General features: G+C 45.1%; 1 protein-coding gene and 1 pseudogene across 1 annotated transcript in view; one reads left to right on the forward strand and one right to left on the reverse strand.

The window, feature by feature from the left end:
* Nucleotides 1-20,041, forward strand: part of LOC148019000 (putative metallophosphoesterase At3g03305) — a 58,098-nt gene that overhangs the window by 37,723 nt on the left and 334 nt on the right. Inside the window, exon 3 of the mRNA XM_087701518.1 lies at nt 18,425-19,915. Coding sequence (XP_087557644.1) covers nt 18,425-19,915 — 1,491 coding nt within the window. The remainder of the gene's footprint in view (nt 1-18,424; nt 19,916-20,041) is intronic.
* LOC148019001 (uncharacterized) lies at nt 30-5,863 on the reverse strand (annotated as a pseudogene).

Below are 20,041 nucleotides of genomic sequence, written 5' to 3' on the forward strand. Positions count from 1 at the left end.
TTTTTATCAAAGGAGAAGTTATATATGTCTTACAATAACAACTTGTTAATGTTTTCATATAACAGCCTCAAGTTGGCTGTATTTTCTAGTGCAGAACAAATGATAAAATCTGTATTAAAAATATGAAAATTTCCAAAGATCAACCACCTACTATCATTAACTTTAAAGTATTCTAAAGTCCTTTCATATTGCTTGGGATATCAGGCCAAATCAGGGTAATGGTAAAACATGGGGAGCTTTCTATTTGAGTTGTCAAAGCTCTGGAACCTTTGTACAACATATTACATTCATCAAAGGCTAGGCCAGTTTTCAACATATGCTTGACGATGGATAGGATAACAATAATATTGGGAAAAAATCAAGGAATATGATTTCAAGTAGAGCTGTTTCAGTCTTGTGTTGGGAATAAAGGGCCATCGTGCCTTTTACGTGCCGGAGTGTGAACACACCCTTGCACTTGTACTTTAGTCCTTTATACATAACGATCAAAAAACCTAAAGAGTGGTACATCTTTCGTACCCACACATCGTGCATCACTCTCTACTACTGTTGCTCACTCCCTCACTCTCTGTCTCTCTCTCTTCGCAATCACCATTTGGCATTGCCTAACATTGAACCTCCACTGCTCGTCAACCACCACAAATTGGTATCAGAGCTGAAGGTTGTAGGTTTGTGAAGGTTGCAAGTTGTCAATCCTGATTAGGCATGCGGCAGCTAGCAAGCCTTCGACGGGTAGGCGATAGGGCAGACAGGTCAGCGCGGAGTAGATAGGCCCTCGACAGGGTGGACAGGTTAGCTCGATGAGCTGTTCTTTTGCAAATTTGGGTCAAATCTTGGCTTGGTATGTACTTGCAATGCAGTTTCTATGCAAATTGAACACATAGGACCTCGGATAAATTTGGGGCTTTTGCAAAATTTTGTACCTCTGAAAATTAATTTGCAGGTCTGAAAACTTTGCAATTACTTGAATTTTCATTGCTGGTTGGTACTTACTTTGTATCTTGGTCATTTGTGTGAGATTTGGGCTCACATTTGTTGACCTTTGAGTCACTCTTGAGCTGTAAATCATGGCTGGCAACAGTGATAGCAGCAATCTTTTGCACATTAAAAAGCTTGAGGGTGCACACAACTTTTGCTATATGGCAGAAGCAATGTTATAATGTCTTGGTACAAAAGAAACACTAAAGCCCATCAAAACAAAAGGAGTAAAACTAGCAACCATGGATCAAGAGGAGTGGGATGATTTAGATGAGCTTGCACGCTCTACCATAGAGCTTTTAGTGTCAGACACTTTGCTTTTCAACATTGAGAAATTGAAGTCAGCCTATGATATGTGGCAAAGACTTCAGGAGTTATATGCTTAGAAAAGTACAATCAACAAGGTTTATTGGTTGAAAAAATTGATGGATCTTTGTATAAGGAAGGTACAGCCTTGTTTGTACATTTGAATGAGTTTAACTCTATTTTCAGCCAGGTAATTGCCTTGGAATTTCACATAGTGAGGAGTTCAACGCAACATTTTTGTTGTGCACCTTGGTTGAAAGTTGGGACACTTTTAGGACAGCAATTAGTAATTCTAATGCTATGCTATTATATTCAAATGTGGAGAGCTCTTTACTCATGGAGAAGCTTAATATGCAAAATACTTCAGTAAATAAGTCTTCCAATGCATTGCATATTAGAGGCAGATTCCAGCAGAAGGGCAACTCTAACAACAAAGCACGCAATAAGTCTTGTGGGAAAATTGTGGAGTGCCATTATTGTGGCAAAAAAGCGCACTTCAAGTGGGATTGCTTTAAATGGACAAAAGAAAAGGGCAAAGGCAAAAACACTAATGACAAAAAAGATGAGAAAAAGGACAACCAATATGCAAAAAAGAATAGTGTGAAGATAGAGAAAGTCAATGTAGTTAGTTACGAGAGTGACAGTGACAGTGATGTACTCTTTTCTTCTTCTTTTAGCGCACAATCATTAATTGTAGATTTTGATGATGACATTCATACTTAGATTCTTGATTCAGGTGCCTCATTTTATATAACACCACATCGGGAGTGGTTCTTTGACTACAATGGTGGTAGATATGGTGTTGTCCACTTAGGAGACAATTATGCATGTGAGATTACAGGGATTGGTAGTGTGTAGTTGATATTTCGGCATGGTTCAGTGTTCATTTTGCATAATGTGAGGCATGTACCCCATCTCAAGAAGAGCTTGATAAGCATAGGGCAGCTAGATGATGAATGCAATATCATACCACTTTTGGGGATAGTAAATAGAAAATATGTAAGGGTTCTAGAATTATTGCCAAAGGCTTCAAAAGTGATACTTTGTATTCATTACATGTATCTAGTGTGCGTGATCATGTTGTCACCATAACCGAGCAACCAAGTGTATCTTTGTGGCATAGCCAGTTGGGGCACATCAGTCAAATTGGAATGAAAGCTTTTTCTCGTTTGGGCTATTTGTCGTGTTTGAGATATGCTGATTTTGACCATTGTAATCATTGTATTTATGGTAAGCATGCCCAAACATCACATAAAAAGTCTCTTTCACTAAAATCTTCACCCTTAGAGTTGGTACTTTCAGATGTATATGAGATGCCAGGGTTGTCTCTAGGGAAAAATAAATGTTTTATCACTTTTGTTAATGATGCCGTATGCAAAGTATGAGTTTATTCGATCCATTGTACAGACAAGGCAAGCTTTAAAAATTCGTGGCACTTGTTGAAAATATAACCAGCAAGATATTAAAGTATCTTTGCTTTGACAATGGTGGGGAATATATGTCTAAAGCCTTTCGGTTCTTTTGTGATAGCAAAGGGATAAAAAGGGAGCTTACTGCCCCTTATAATCTATCCCAAAATGGTGTTGTAGAGCGAATGAATAGGACTATTCAGGAGAAGGTCTGTACCATGCTATTTCATGCTACATACTTCATGGATTTTAGACACAGGTTGTTATGACAGTCGTACACTTGATAAATTGGTCACCAAATAGGTCTTCGGGGAGGAGAGTTTTTCAAGAAGTGTGGTTGAGTAAGCCACCTTCGTATATACACTTGAGAGTGTTTGGTTGCAAGGCATTTGTGCACATATATAAAGAACAATGGAATCAAAGTCTTGTAAATGCATTTTTCTAGGATATGGTGACGAGGGAAAAATGGGATATAAGTTATGGGATCCCGAAAAAAGGAAAATTGTGCGCCGATGTAATCTTTTGGGAAGATTGTATACATAAACAGCTCGAAAAGATTGAAGAAGTGAAAAGGGTTGTGTTCCGAGAAGAAACACTTGTAGAACAACAAAGAGTGCTTGTTGTACAACAGAAAATACCTATTGTAAATGACCCTATAAATGCAAGGAATGATGCTAAAATTGATCAGCAAGAAGTTGCCCATGATCATAGTTGTCAGGTACGAAAGGTACGATACGATACGGTACGATAAAATACAGTACTAATTGGTAGCTTATGATTTTATAAGACACCGCACGATATTAGTACAAAAAAAAGAAATGATTTTTAAAATAACAAAAACCGTAAATCATTAAATGATAGATCATAGAATATATGTTTAAAGTGGAAATAGCCATTTCATTATAGAATAAGATGAATACATGAGGGTGACCATCGTGGTCGCATGGGCTACGCAAAACATGCGATATAACTACAGTCTACTATATCTGATTAAAAAAAAAAAAGAGAGACCTATGCCATATGAATGATGAATCTATGATGAGGCATCATCATCATCATCATCATCATCATCATCAGAACCATTTGAGTGCTCATTAAGAGAGTCTGAAGATGACTCCTCGGCATTCGATGATGAGACACACTCATACTCAGCCTCACTGATGAGGTTACCATCATCATCAAATGATGGCTCCCTAGGTGGCGGCTGTGTTGGCAAGGGGGGGATGCCATCATGAGGCACAAGATGTGAGCTACTAGAGCCTTGCCTTACATATGTCTGCAAGCTACTCGAACCACCCCTCCTCGATGATGGAGGGTGGCGAATGACCATGCCCTTGCTACCACCTACTCGAACTCCTCGCCCATGAGCACAGATTGCGAGTGTCACGATTATCTGTTGCTATAAGCTCTCTATAGAGCTCTGCAAAAATCATCTCCTTCTCGTCCACCTCCTTATGTATACTTGGAAGAGTGTCGCCCGTCAACTTGAATGTATCAACATTCATCTACACAATCCAGTGATGCACGTAAGATTGATCATTGTAAATGCTAAAGTCTAAATTGTAAAGTATAAAGTTTAAACTTCAAAGTTCAAAGTTTAAAAGTTAAAACAACAAATTTGAAATGTTATGGTTAGGTTTAAACTTTACTTGGTTCGAACTACCCATGCTCATTATAGCCCTCATCATGCGTAAGTTAGTGCAGCAATACACTAGCCGCTCTAATTGTTGTGTGCTAAGCCAATTGCGAATCTTTGTGTGAATGAGAGAATAGGCACTCCAGTTTCTCTCACATGCACCTGAAGAGTAATCTTGGGCAAGGACCCTCACAGCTAAGGGCTGAAGGGTCTCCAGTGCGTATCCAAAGTTTTGCCACCAAAATAAAGGCATCACAAGTGACTCTCTCCAACAAGTGGCAAAAGCCACATGCCCTCTCTAATCTGCATAGCATCCTAGCTCCTTTAGCACTGCATTGTGGTCATCAACAGGGACTACACAAGTCAAATAAGCAAGTTGGTCTGAACGGAACTCTCTATCATCCAATACCGCCAGTGACTTGTAGGCCGGATGTACCAATGCAAGAAAACCATGGATGGGCTTATGCATCCACGCCCATCTCCTCTCTGCTATCTCTAAAACATGTGCACACTGTGTCTCTGTGATCACTGTACAAGCACGTGTCTCCATCAATGCTGCTCTAAAGAAGTGAACGAGAAGGCCCATGGTGGATCCCTTGCAATTACTCATACGTAACACCCTATAAAAGGGAGTCACGACAATGACAACAGCACAGACTTTTTGCCAAAACTGCTCATTAAGGCATAAGCGTTGCATGGCTTTGGCCTCCTTTGTCTCATGCTCATCTCACTCATTCCATAGAGTGGACACCACTGTCTGGCGCAAGGTGGCAGACCGCACCTCATAAAGATGCTCCAACAATAACCGCATGTAAGCAAAGTGAGTTGAAGAAGGCTTCTTCAACTCCAGTATGCTATGCTCACGATACATCGCAAGCACCTTTACCTTTACCGTGAAGAATGTGACAATTGATGTAGCTTTGTGGACCACCCTTTTTACCCACTTGAGCTTCCCAATGCTCTCCATGAGCAAGTCCAAACAATGACTTGCACATGGAGTCCACACAATCGTAGGAAACTCGGCCTCAAGCAAACGGCCCATGCACTGACAATTCGATGCATTGTCAGTAACAACTTGCACCACATTTGAGGGGCCACCTACAACCACAAATTACAAATTACAAGTTATGTATAAGTCAAATTTTAATTATGAATCATGATATTATCATAATGAAAGAAAGTGAAACAAATTTAAAACACAAATTGCAATGTATACCTCAATGATAGCTTGTCGAATGTGGCGGTAGATGAATACGCCCGTCGTTTTTCTCCCCCTCTTGCCGGTATCTACGGCCCGTAAAAAGTAAGTGCCGAGTAGACATGAGACGAGTATATTGATGATGCCCCGTTTCTTACGATCACTCTATCCGTTGGTGAGAATGGAGCAACCGTATTTTATCCATGCAGCCCGAATAGGATTAAGACCTCTATCAATCCTCTCCTTCTCTTCATCAATCTTTCTTGTCCTCATGTCGTTGTATGTGACACCGGTCCATCCTTTACATGGACCCACATTGGCAATGGCTTTTACCATCTTCTTCCATTGCTTTTGCTTTAGGACATTGAATGCAAGATTGTACTCAATCACCGTGCGTACAATTTCAATGTCCGCAAGTCGTTGCAGGCAACCGATCCACGCACATGATCCAGAGCTTCAGAGAGAGACGATTGTCTCTCCGGTACCGCATGAGCCTCCACTCTTTGTCTTTTACTAGAGCCGGATGCGGATGTGGAGCCCCCACCACCAATGGTAGAGGCCTCTCCCACATCGGTTGAAGATACGCCCTCATTGGATGCTTCCTCGTTAGTAGGCATAGGAGTTGGTGCTGATAAGCCACTTCCTCCTCCTCTTGTGGATCCCCCTCTCATCTTGGCAAGAATCTCCTCCGCAATGTTTTGAGGGATCTCCTTGCATGGAGTAACTTGGCCCCCCGTCTTGGAAAGATGTTGGAGAAGGCGAGTTGCACCACTTGTATAGCGCTTTCCGCAATACTTGCATGTCCAATGGTGGGAGTTGGACTTCTTTGTGTCCCTCTCCACATGTATCGCATGGAAATTGAAGGCCTCGTGCTTCTCATGAGTCATTGTGCCAATGATGAATAAAGAGAGAGAGAGAGAGAGAGAGAGGCTCGAGTCTCGACTCTTGAAAGTTGAAAGGGAGGGAGACTCGAGAGGCCTGCGGGTTGGGGTAAAGTTGAAAGAGCAAGAGTGAGAGAGAGGGAATGGGAGATGAGAATGGCAAATGCTTTGATAGGGTGCGGGATAGAGGGGATGGGAGATGAGATTTGAGAATGACAAATGCTTCGATAGGGTGCGGGAAAGAGGGGATGGGAGGTGAGATTCGAGAATGACAAATCACAAGTCCATTCAAGAATCAAGATCGAAGAGAGGAAGATGAGAATGGTAACTTGTAAGTGCTCGCTGAATTGGTGTGGAAGCTTGGAGCCTTGGAGGAGAGGAGCACCTTTTGTAGATGGGAGAAGGGTCAAAGTTAAAAGTTCAAATAGTCAAAGAGAAAATGAATTCAAAGAGAGGGCTGCAGTCTGCAAGTTGGAAGGAATCCAAAGAGGAGCACTTTTTGCCTGGCTGAAAATTGGAATTTGAAAAAGGGGGTGGGGTGAGGTATCCAAGGCTTCCCACCCCCCCAAAAAACGCAATAGTGCACGAAACACGGGATGCGGGGGTGCAGGGGCGTAGGAAATGTGGAATGAGGACGCGCAGGCCAGGTGGCCAAAACATGCCAATTTTAACGTACAAAATTGTATGAAATCATACCGTACATACCGTACGGGCTGTTTTGTACCACGTATGGAGGCAACTATGCCCATGATATACCACAGCTTCAACAAGAAAATGTGCCTTTGGAATAGCTGGAACAGGTAGTATAGCATGCTGAATCTTCGGAATACCAAGTTGTTAATGCAGATTTGCAGGCTGAGCAGCTAGCAAACACTGATCATTGGGTCTATAGGTTGACCGGAAATACCAAACAGCTAGATAGATTTGTTCCTCATGCGAATTATATTGCCGATTATATCATATTGACAGATTGTGGTGAACCGTCATACTTCAAGAAAGCAATAGACGAAAATGACAACAAGAAATGGCATAAAGCTATGCTGTCAAGGATGGAGTCTCTAAAGAAAAATGGTACTTGGGATTTGGTGCATTTGTCTAAGGGGTAGAAAATCTTACCATGCAAATGGGTTTACAAAATGAAGATCACCTTTGGTTCGTCGCCAAAGTACAAAGCACGGTTGGTTGCCAAAGGGTACAAGTAGGAATATGGGATTGACTTTGATGAGATTTTTTCTCTTGTAGTCAAAATGACTACTTTACAAACCATATTGGGCTTGGTTGCATGTGAGGATATGGAACTCATATAGATGGATATAAAGATTGCTTTCTTACATGGTGATCTACACAAGCACATATATATATAACAACCAAAAGATTTTGTGGCTAAGGGGCAAGAAAAGATGGCATATAAACTTAACAAAAGCTTGTATAGGCTGAAACATGCACCAAGTGAATGGCATTATAAGTTTGATACATTTATGGAATCTCAAGGTTTTAGAAGAAGTCAAGTGGATCACTGCTTGTATACCAAGAAGGCAACAGATGGCAATCTTATCATACCGATTTTGTATGTGGATGACATGTTGATTGGTGATAGGGATGTTCATGCATTAGACACATTGAAGCAAAATCTACATAGCAGCTTTGATATGAAGGATCTTGGTGAAGCAAATCATATTCTTTGCATACGTACACTCAGAGATAGATTGAAAGGTCTTATTTATCTATTACAGTAGGAATATGTATCCAAGATTTTGCAGCGTTTCAATATGGGGAGAAGGGGGGGGGAATTCTTTGCATACGTACACTCAGAGACAGATTGAAAGGTCTTATTTATCTATTACAGTAGGAATATGTATCCAAGATTTTGCAGCGTTTCAATATGGGGAGAAGGGGGGGGGAATTGATGTACCATTACCTTCATATCTAAAACTCAGTATAGAGGACAGTCCTACACTTGCTGATGAAAAGGCTGAAATGGCTAAGATCCCATATGCTTCAGATGTGGATAGCTTGATGTATGCTATGGTTGCTACACGTCTTGACCATAGTATCCCGAAAACTGAGCAATGGTTGGACAATGTCGTACTCGTCAACTGCCCAATTTGGCCTCTACGAGAGCCACCCTACTCTCTCACATAAAACTTGTCCAATTGCTCTAGCAAGACTCCACCTAGCCGCCTGTATCCCCAAGAGAAGTCCAACAATCTCTCCCTCCTGTGGAAGGCAGGGACTCTCTGGGCATCGTGTCCACCTACTGCCAGTAGAAAGACCTCCCATGCCTCTTACTCCTCCCCAGCCATGCTGTGGTAGTTTTTACCTTTGCCCTGCTAGTCCTTCAAACCCTCCAGGTTATTCAAGTCTCCTCCAACGATCTAGGAGTCCACCTTTGGGAGTCTCATCCGCGATCTTCACCCAGAACTTGTTGCGTGCCCTAACCTCCGTAAGGGCATAGACATTGAGGATTCCAAAGCAGGAGTCCACCTTTGGGAGTCTCATCCGCGATCTTCACCGAGAACTTGTTGCGTACCCTAACCTCCGTAAGGGCATTGAGGACTCCAAAGTACGAGTCCCTTATATCCAGTTTGATCCATAGAACCCTTACTGCGACTATCGTCCAGTGGTCTCGTACACAGGCAGTGAGACTCGGGCCGATAGAGGTGCATACGTCTCCACTCTTGCCGTGGGCACCTATGGTGTGTTCCCAGTAAGTGCGCAAGTTGCCTGGGAGTACCTTCCCTACCCGCTGGGCCTGGGTGGGCGCGAGCTTGTGCTCTTGTAGAAATAGGATGTCGATCCATCCGACAAGGGCAGGCTGCAGCTCCTGTCGAATAATCAACTTCCTAGAACCACGTTCCACACTGTAATGGAGACTTCACATTCTTGGATGCAAGGTGTAAGCTCATGGGGAAACCTGTGATTGACCAAATAAGCATATGTTCAGTGTGGAGGCTGCTGATGAGGAGGAGAAATTATGGAACATGCAAGTGCGCTTTGCCGCATGTGTGGACAGTGAACTCCAATCCCCCATGGTGGCCCTCGGCCGGACCATAGGGGTGATATATGCTCCAGGTGGTACTATCAATGCATCTATCAGCCATGCTGAGAGTCGTGATTCTGTACAATGGTAGAAACGGGCCGTTTGTGCCAGGGGCCACTCAATCACATCCCGCAGAGCTCTCCACTGTGGAGGGGCTCGAAAGATGATGCTCAAGTGTGGGACCTCGGCACCAGCCGACTAGTTAATGTCCATCATGCAACCAGGCCACTGCTGTGCAAATAGTGCTAGTCCTTCATCTCCCATCCATTGGGAGATGTGGTTCTCCACCTGACTCTTCAACTCCTTCTCTATCTGTGTCGTCGTCCAATCCCCTGAGTGAGAGAACTGAAGGAAAAAAGTGTAGTTTGGTTCATCTGGTGGTGCTAGTAGATGGACCTTGCCCCTCCTTGACTTACGAACCACAAATATCCCTATCTCTAGAGGTAGTGGAAACTCTCCGTGCTCCGCAACTCTCAGGTAGGACCATGGGCCACTGCGGAAGAACTCCTGTGGCAACAACTATGCCCGTCTCGGGAAGGTGTGACGGGCAGCAGGGGCACATGAGTTGGTGGCTGTGTGGGAGGGGGAGAATTGCTGGTGCGAGGAGGATGTAGGCGTGTGTGGCTCATTACCTCCTGTGGGAGGAGGGGGGGTGGGTTTGGGGGGGATCACTTGAACCAGAGGCGGATTGCGGGGGGGGCGGGGGGGGGGGGGGGGGAAGTGTGCTCGACAGGGGAGGTGGTGGGGGGGGTGGGGAGAAGATCAAGGGATGGTGGAATGGTCGGAGGTACATGGCGGGTGTGGGGGGGCTGGTGGCCCTAGAAGGGGGGGGGGGGGGGACATGGGCCCGGGTCAGTGGGGGGAGGTACGGGAGGTGGGGAGGGTGGGTGTGGGGGCTGTGGGATCTCAGGTGAGGTAGTCTGTGGTGCGGGTGGTGGATGTGGGGGGTTGTGGTCCTGCCGGCGGGTGGGGCGGGCTGTGGAGTGCTCTGCCAAGGGGGCATCGCTCGCCCTCCTGCGACCTGCTGTCGAGGTTGCGTCTGAGGAGCTTGCTATGGCCCTCCCTACCGGCTCTCTCTCTGTCGTCTTTGGACACCTGTGTGAAGCCATCAGTGTCCACCTGTGGGCCTGTCGGCTCCCTCTCTGTCGTCTTTGGACCTGTGTGAAGCCATTAGTGTCCACCTGTGGGCTTGTCGACGGAGCTGCCTTGGCCCTCCCTGCCGGCTCCCTCTCTGTCGTCTTTGGACCTGTGTGAAGTTATCAGTGTCCACTTGTGGGCCTGTCGACGGAGCCGCCTTGGCTTCGAAGCGCGTACGATTTGCTGCTTGATGCCCAAAGTCAGGGCAGCGCAGGCACTGCCCTGGTTGCCTGGTCACAGTGACCTGTTGTCTAAAGGAGTGATCTCGTGCCTCTATCTCCAGGAACTTGGGTATACTCTTTGTGTCTTTCACAACCACTCGTACCTTGGGGACTACTGCCGCTGTCACTGCATTTGCGAAGGAGGCAGGAAGAGCTGTGCTGAAGAGTCGACCAAAGTCCTCCACTAACTTGTCGGTACTCTACCGCCAGTCCGGGGAAAAGTAAAGTGACTGGGTGTTTGAGAAGTCTGTTTTTGAGCTCAAATGTTTTGCAGAGGTGAGAAGAACCATGAAGATCCCACGGCCCATGAGGATGGCCTCCACGATCTACGCTGTGCCAATGCGCAGCGTGGAGTGGAGCCAATCTCAAAGCTGCCCTGGATGGAGAGTGTGCTATTACCTGATCGAAAATCACTGTTTCTTTAAGCTCTAGCTTTGTGGCACGGATGACCAAGAGCTGTTTCTCAGAGAGGACAAGGCACAAGGTGTTTGACTGGGGGGTGCTCGCAGAATGCACGGGCGTTTGACCAAAGGTTTCCATTGCGCTTCCCTATTGAGAACCTACCAATCACACTGTTGTAGTGTCGGAGGGGGGAGTGTTGCATCAAATGGAGGGAGCAATCGGGGGGGGGGGGGGGGGGGAGGACGATGGCGAGGAAGGGGGGATTCTGTTTTTTGATGCCGATAGAGGCACAAGACACCACAGATGATGGCATGGGAGGCCTGTAGGCAGGTGGCTGCAAGGTAGAGGAGATGGGAGACAACGCAGGTGAGGTACGAGGGCAAGGGGGGACCAAGCGTGGGGCAGGTACTAGGGTGTGGGGGTGACCAGGGTGGGGGGAGGTGCCAGATTGGGGGGGGGGGGGTTTTACCAGGTGGGGGGAAGCAGTAGGGTGGAGGGGGGAAGCAGCAGGGCGGAGGAGACACTAGGGCGGGGAGGGGAGGGGGGCTGCGCGAATGGGGTGCAGGCGGGCGCAGCCACAAGGCAAAAGGGATGCAGGCAGGGCAGCGTGATGGCGGGAGCCACAGGGCGGGGGGGTGCACAGGGGTGGGGGCATTGTGATGGCGAGGAGGGAGGGGCGCAGTGTGATGGCAAGGAGGGGGAGGCACAGCTTGATGACGAGAAGGGGGGGGGGGGGGGGCAGCGTGATGGCGAGGAGGCAGGAGAGAGGGATGGAGGGGGTGGGGGGCGCGATGGCCACTCAGCGGGGGTGTAGTTCGATGGGGGTACGATGGCGGGGGCGAGGGCAACGGCGCGTCGGTGGGGAGCTACCTTAGTTTAAGGCTTAGATTGATGCCTTCCTTCTCTTGTATGTCTAGATGCATGCTTGTCTAGAAAGCATGTGAGAATATCCAATCCAGGCCATCTATCCAAGTTGTTAAGGTTGGCTAGTCCATTTGTGTCTCCCAACGCTAGGAGGTAGTCACCATAGTCTATGCACTCGGCTATGTCTTGTGATGTCTGACTGAGCCCCATCTCCTATGGTGCTATCTCACTGTACATGTGGTCGTTGCTCTCAAAGAAGGGAACTTGTCTTTGTGTTGTGCGAGCATTGAAGTCCCCCACCAACAGGACATCTCCAATACTGGAATAATGCATAATATCTTCGTATAATGGTAAATATGGTGCCTCTCCCCCCTGTGGTGCATACGGGGAATTCGTTGGAGCAATAGCACATTGCCACGTATATATCATGGGGGCGATCTATATGTGTCTGGATCCACATGAAGCGAGCCTCCTCTTCCCTCCGCATGACCTGCACCATATGTTGTAGCTTCTCCCTGTATAGTATAGCTACTCCTCTAGACCCATGGTCCCTCCTCCTGATTGGGCTCTAGGGTGACATGTTGTCTCCCCTCTATAGCCTCTCACCTCTAGCAAGTTCATGCCTGGACTCTGGTGTGTCTCTATATACAAGATGATGTCTTTGCCCAATGAAGGTCTTCTGGAATAGCCCTGCATCAGTCCTCATGGCTCAATTATAGTTCCACGTTGCAAACTTCAAGTGTGTCTAATAGGACATCCAACCACCCACATTTTTCTTCTCTTCTCCTCTTCAAGTGCTGCATTCACGAGCTCTTCCTCTTTGTTGGTGTCTACTTTGCCACTTCGATCCAGTTGGAGTTTTCAGCCACTTCAGCTTGTCCTTGTTTCACTATGGTTGCCCATGTATTGATCAGCTTAGTCATGTGTGTGTTCAGCTTTTTCAGTTTGTACTTTGTTGGAAATCGCTTCAGTGATTTCTCCTCTCCTCCTCCTTAAAGAGGTCAAGTTGGGTCCGATAGTCAATGATCTCATGCCGAAGTTCTTCAATCACCCTATTTCTTTCTTGTCGAGAGGTGTCACTGTTTGCTTTCCAGGAGTTGAAATGTGCTGTAATCTCCTTATATATGTTCTTCTTCCATTCTTGCATCTTCTTGGCCATCTCCTCTCTGATTTGTTGTATGGCCTCATCACACATTGTTGCCATCATCCCTTTGACATTTACCATATCTTGGTCCTGCATCTCACAGAAATCTCAGAGTGCCTTCATGCCCTTATTCGTATGAGAATTTGTCACTTTGTCAATGATATTCCAAATGGCTGAGTATTTCTCGCTCTTCTCCCCTCTTGTGCAGCTGCTGGATGGTGGAGTTACCTCGCTTTTCTTGGGGGATCCCATCATATCCGATTGCTACCTGTTTTCTGTCCGTCCACAAGGCAGTCACCGAAGTGCCATGGGCAGGCAGGGGCAGGTAGTCCGTGTGCCCAGACTGGTTCAGGCATTTTCAGGACCAATTTACTGTTAACAGTCTGTAAGCAGGAGGGAACTGGAGGACTGGGAGGTGGCAGCAACTGAGGGCACACAGTAGGGCAGGGCAGGTCTGTAGAAGGTGGGGCAGGGTCTGTAGAAGGTGGCAGGGCAAGGGCAGAGACTGGGCAGGGGTAGGTTGGGGGCAGAGACCAGGCAGGGGCGGGTCTGTAGAAGGCGGGTGGGGTCTGCAGAGGGCAGGGCAGGTCAGGGGCAGAGACCGGGCAGGGGCACATTATGGGCAGAGGGTGGTTCAGGGGAGGATTCTGTTGAGGCAGGGCAGGGGCAGGGCAGGGCAGGGCTGAGGCAGGGTAGGAGCAAGTCAGGGCAGGGTGGGGCAGAGAGAGAGAGAGAGATGGACGGACAGGCACATGGTAGCAGGCATGATCCTCATTGTGTGGGCAGCTACACTTCAAGGTTGATTTTGCACCAGGATTCTGTTGAGGCAGGGCAGGGGTAGGGCAGGGCAGGGCAGGGGTAGGGCAGGGCTGAGGCAGGGTGGGGCACAGAGAGAGAGAGAGAGAGAGAGAGAGAGAGAGAGAGAGAGAGAGATGGATGGACAGGTGCATGGTAGCAGGCATGATCCTCATTGTGTGGGCAGCTGCACTTCAAGGTTGATTTTGCACCAGGCCTGCATTGACGTGGAATTGCAGTGGCACAGTCCTGCAGTGAAATAGACTTGCAGTGACAAATCTGCAAAAAGAGAGAGAAATGAAATAATATATTAACATTTGCAAAAGGCCAAAATAATTTCCTCTGAGCGAGCACTTTTTACCCACTTGCATTGGAGGGGTGTTTTCTCATGTGAACATACTTTAGCGTGTAGGTATATATAACCCCAGGGTTGTACCTTGTATTCTCATTCTTGGGGATTCGTTTTAGTGGAGGTACTCTTGGATGCTTCTTTGCGTGTTAGTTCTCACTCTCACTCTCACCCTCTACTCCATTTCTTGTCCATTGAGCTGTCCATTTGATGCAATAGATGTGTTTGCAAATGGATCTCTCCACACCCACTTCCTAGGGTCCCTTCGGTAGTTTTTGAAGAGGTCTTCTCCTATATGTCCAATGCATAGTTGTCAGGTACGAAAAGTACGGTACGATAAAATACGGTACTAAATGGTACCTTAAGATTTTATAAGGTACGGTACGATATTAGTACGAAAAAAAAATTAACTTCATTATTTTGAACTATAGATGATAGAACAGATGTTTAAAGTCTAAATAGCAATGCTATTGGAGTATATAAGATGAATACTTGAGGGTAACACGCCAAAACCTCTATGGCATATGCCGCATGCGCAACATGTGCTACAACTTACAAGTACATACATAGGAGTGGATACATCATACATGAATGATCATACAAATAAGAGGCATGTATGCAAGAGGCCAAAATGACTTGTGAGACCAACAGTTACCAAACAAACCACCAAAGGTTTTGGTAAAAGATTTATGAATTTTGTTATGGTTTTGTTTGGCATTGCTAAGGCTAAAGTAGCTACCGATGGTACATTCACTAATTCGTGTACTCTAAGAAGGTACATTAGGCCAAGCTATCCTCTGGCCTAGTTTTATTAGCAATGTGTACTAATGCTTTGGGTTGGGTGGTGCAAAATGAGCTGTGAACAAAGGTAAAATCAATAGGATTAAGCTACTTGATGATTCTCAAATGGTGCTGAATTTATTTATTGATGACACTAACATATTGTGAAAAATGATGGGACATCAATTAGAAACGTTTGGAACTGCTTGAATACCTTATGTATGGCCTTTGGCTCTAGGATAAATCATAACAAAACATGTATGAGGAGTCTGATCAAGCTTCCACCCCCTTTCTTGGTTGATCGATCAAGGCTACAAAATCACCACCACCACCACAACAACAATAGTCAACAACGCAAACCACCATCAACAACAACAACCACGTCCAAAAAACCAAACCCCCCCCAACCCCCCCCAAAAAAAAAAAGTGCTTGTTTTTTGGTATGAATTTGTATGGTACGTATAGTACGAACTAGTTCGTACTACGTACGAGTGCAACTAAGGCCCAATGCCTCCAATTGTCCATCATTCATGTTTGGAGGTTTGGGTCTAGGTAACAAGTCCTATATAGTGAGCCACAATAGAGAGCATCTTGTGAAGTCCAACTGATTCAGATTCCTCCTGAGTCTATCATCCTCCTAAATTGAGAAAGTAAATACACTTTCCATTGGTGGCTACCCTTGAACCTTCTCTATGATAAGCTGGTCTTTTCTCTAATTGTGTGGTCTCTCTGTGTCTTGAGTTGCCTCAACTTTTATTAAATAGTGGTTGGGTCAATTTGATGAAGTCTTCCAAATATTGATCTCCAAGTCTATATAATCAATGAAGCGAAATTGACCTCAAAACCCTTCCTAATCCTTGTATTTATGCGCTAGAAAATCTAATGGATGTTGGGCTGCAATGGTCTCTAATCTCCAATGTAGTAATTTTTTCCACGATTCCTCGCCTAGAAGAAGGCTCCTAACATACCATCGATTATCTACTTTGATAGTCTTGACATCTTTTAGACTCATATTGGCTCTAGCAATGACTATTTGATGAGGAGGTCTATATGGCTCAACCATCATGCTTCTCCATTCCAGGCCATGAGGATAAGGTATCCCACTTTTGCAATTTGGGCATCGAGACAATGTGTTGGATGAAGTGGAAGTATTTCAGGTAGGTTATTCAAAAGGTATGTAACCTAATCGTAATCTGACTTCAGAGAGCTAGTAGTGGCAAACTCGGTGAGTAATCGGCTATATTCGGTCAACTTGACTTTCAGATCATCCCCTTCCTTGATGGAAACAAAGTCTAGATTGATATGTCGAGTGTGATCTCTTGCCACATAGCGGTCAGTGAGATGAGTCCAATGCTTAGTTGCGAGAGGGAAATGCTATAATTGAGAGTGAAACTCAGGAAACAATCTCTACATACATTGGCTGTGGCATTGTGGGCCCCCATGGTATTGGTATTAATGCTCTGGCTAAGCTAGCTCCAGTCCCTCTTCCTGTGTCAATGTATTCAGACACCTCATCTATATCCAAATAATATGGATGAGAGTTAGCATCCTTGTTTTACTCCTATGGTGCTGTCAATTCTTTCAAACATCCCTCTAGATGTTCATGTATGGCTTGTCACATTCTCATACAATGCATAGATGCTCCACCGCATACCTTTTGGCACATGAACTCCATACAATCTCTGCATGAAACGTGCTCGAGGTGCTGTATCGAATGCCTTATGGAAGTCTACAAAGCAACACTACTCCTTCCTCAGCAATCACTTTAAGTGCGAGATTGTGATCCAATATGGTGTATCCATGTCTAAAACCAGCCCATCCTTGTGCTTTTCTGTCCTTCCTCTCCGCCCATGCACTAAGATCATGTCCCAATATGGATCCATGAAGAGATTCAAAAGATTAGTGTTTACCTGCTGAAGCAAATTGCATCTCCGTAATGAGGAAGTAAGGGCAGCTAGGGCTGCTTGATCAACAATGTGCCACCACTGCTTGGTGTTGTTATGGTTCTCCAGGTTTGGATTGCACCTTTGATCATGTCCAATGTTGGTGCATCTTAACCACGGTTTTGATAGATCTCTTCCAAATCAGATAGTTCTCATCAATCACTTTGATATACGGGATGAATGAGGAAGCCATTGGGCTAGCACACAGAGAGGGTAGCAGAGAGAGAGAGTGGATGTATGCAGCAAGGGTAGGAACTGCAAAAGACGCAGGCTGAGATGGCATCACCAGTTGCCTGCTACCTAAACACAACAGTTCTTTGCGTTGGACTGTAATAGGATTGCTTTGGATTGTGTGTGGCTGACCTTGAACAGGATGGAATGGTCGTCAAATAGTTTGATGAGCATGAAGATGGGCTGCTACGAAGTGGGGTAGGATGGAGAGTACAAAAACGCAGCTGCCACAATGCTTAGAAGTGCTGAACTCTGCTGCATGAATAAATATGATTAGCTATGAAGACTTCTCTTGCGAGATACACTCATATTACTGCACTCATATGAGCAGTCATCCACCTTTGAGGTGAGCTTCAATAGGAAGGATAGGGTCTGTGCTTTCATACCATAATGGCGTAGAGATGCAGAGGAGTGGACAGCAGAAAGAAGAGTGAACACAATGGAGGTAGAAGAAATGGGACTAGAATCATAGAGTAAACACAAAGAACTGACCAACTTGTTATCTGCCTATAAATAGGCAAAACTTAAAAAAAATCAGAAAATGGTCTGGTCTCAAGTGTGGGCGATCTATGATTGGTTGGATCAATCTGACAAAAAAAGGGCCAGAATATGGCTCTAAAAATGCCTAGGAACAACCCTAAAATTTTTGCATATGGAGCTAGACAGTGGACACAATCTCTCAACATGCATGCCAGCAGGCACAAGCCTAGTTTAGTTTTTCATTCACCTAGCTAGCAGTACATGAATTGTTGGGCTGTTAGTAGTTTCAGAGATTTCAAATGATCGATTTTGAGTGGTGATCAATGTGCATGCCACATAAATGAGTGTTCTTAGCAGCTGAAAGATTGGGTTCCCTTTCATTCTCTTGTTTAGAAAACGTTTACCTACACCTAAAGACAATTTTCCGGAAAATCATATTATAAAATGTGATGCTAAATAATTCAATGGAAGTCTATGTTTGGACGAACTCCTGACTTGGGCTTGTGGCAGCCTTAACAATGAGTTGTAGTCAAATTGAAGCTTTAAATGCATAACATTCTTCAGATTTGTTCCTATTAAAAACATTTTTTCAGTTGGTAAGCTCACGTATTTTGTTTGAAGGTTCTGTAGAATGGCAAATGGAGGCATTTGTTTGTGGGATTGGACAGCTCTATGAAAGTTGGCCTTCGGGGCCCTAGTAATTTGTTTGGACATGTGACAGAAAGAGATCTGGAAATGATGGACAGAGAACTTGGTCAGTGGAACGGGACTGAGCTTGACAAGATAACTAAGCTGGTGTACGGGCATTTTCCTACTTCATTTACTAGTGGCACAGAAAGGGGACATCGAGTAGAAACAATTTTGGCAAAACATGATATTTCTGTATATTTATGTGGACATTTACACTACCAGTTTGGAAGACAACTATTTAAGCACCACAAAGTTTCTTTCCCAGGGAAGGTTGGAGAATTTTGGGAATGGGAAGTGGGTGACTGGAAGGAGAACAAAGTGATGAGGATAGTTGGAATAGATGAGGGACACACATCCTTTCTAGACCTTGATTTGACTGCTCTAAATATTACATATGCTGATGACTTGCAAAACTTAAATCCGATTGTACTTGTGACTTTTCCCCTTGACTCTCAAAAGATGCAAAGGGCAATACCATTTCCAGCACCAGTAGCTGAGAACTCAGTAAGAGCCCTTGTATTTTCTCAGAGACCTGTGATTTCAGCAGTAGCTAGATTCTTTGACACGCGTGCCAGCCTTGTCGTTCCTGCAGAAGAACTACAGATGCAACAATCATCGAAAATGAATGATAGAGTTCTGTACTTTATTGCAGATTGGAATGCTACCAAATATGTAGATCCATGTCCCACATGTTATATGCTGCAAATTGTGGTTTCTGACAGTTTGGGAAACCAAGGAGCAAGTAACTTACGACCCTTTTCTGCTAAAGGTGAAATGGGTAAAATAAAGTGGACTTGGAAGGAGTATTTTGTGATGGGCATAGTGTGGGATGCAGTCTACAGGCGATTGTTGTGGACAGCTTTCAGCATTCTTCTAACAATTCTAGTCCTACCAAAGCTTTATCGCTTCTACCTTTTGAGGGGAAGCATTGCAGATTCTGGTGCCCAAACCCCTCACAGCAGGTCCTTGGACACTTTGACACAGAGAAATGTGATTGATGAAATTGTGGTGAGGAGCTATGGAGGCCATACATTGTGGTGGGGGCAACTTTTACTGGTCTTCTATTTGATGTTTCTCCCTTGGTTCTGGGGTTTTGTTCTTGCAGAAGGTCATCCAACAGGCTACTTGTCAGCATGGGGTTGGTCAGTGAAGACTGTGTCAGGTGTACAGTCAGGTCTTGGGGTTCCTGATGTCATTGTTATTGTGCTTCCTCATCTTTATTATGTGATACTTCCTCTTTATGTCCTGATTTTCTGTCTTTTAGCTGAATATTCATTTGTTGAGCTTCATACAAACAGAGATTCAACTAAAATGAAGTTCGTCAGGCACAAAGCTATGTCATGTCAGGAAAATTCTTGCAAGATCTGCAGAAGATGGTTAAGAAAGACTCTATTGGTTGGTTGTCTTGGAGTCATTTATCTTCATGCGCAGGTAAGCTGCTCCTTCACCTGCATTGTGTGCAATCAAGTGCTTGTTTTCTGAGATGGTAATGGTTTGAGTGTAAATCTATGTGAATATACTTTGTGTTTGGTTGAATAATATTATTTAAGTTGGATG

Source organism: Lygodium microphyllum, chromosome 20 (assembly GCF_053477565.2).
Source record: "Lygodium microphyllum isolate KBCC chromosome 20, Lygodium_microphyllum_v1.1.10, whole genome shotgun sequence".
In the NCBI taxonomy this organism is placed as follows: Eukaryota; Viridiplantae; Streptophyta; class Polypodiopsida; order Schizaeales; family Lygodiaceae; genus Lygodium; species Lygodium microphyllum.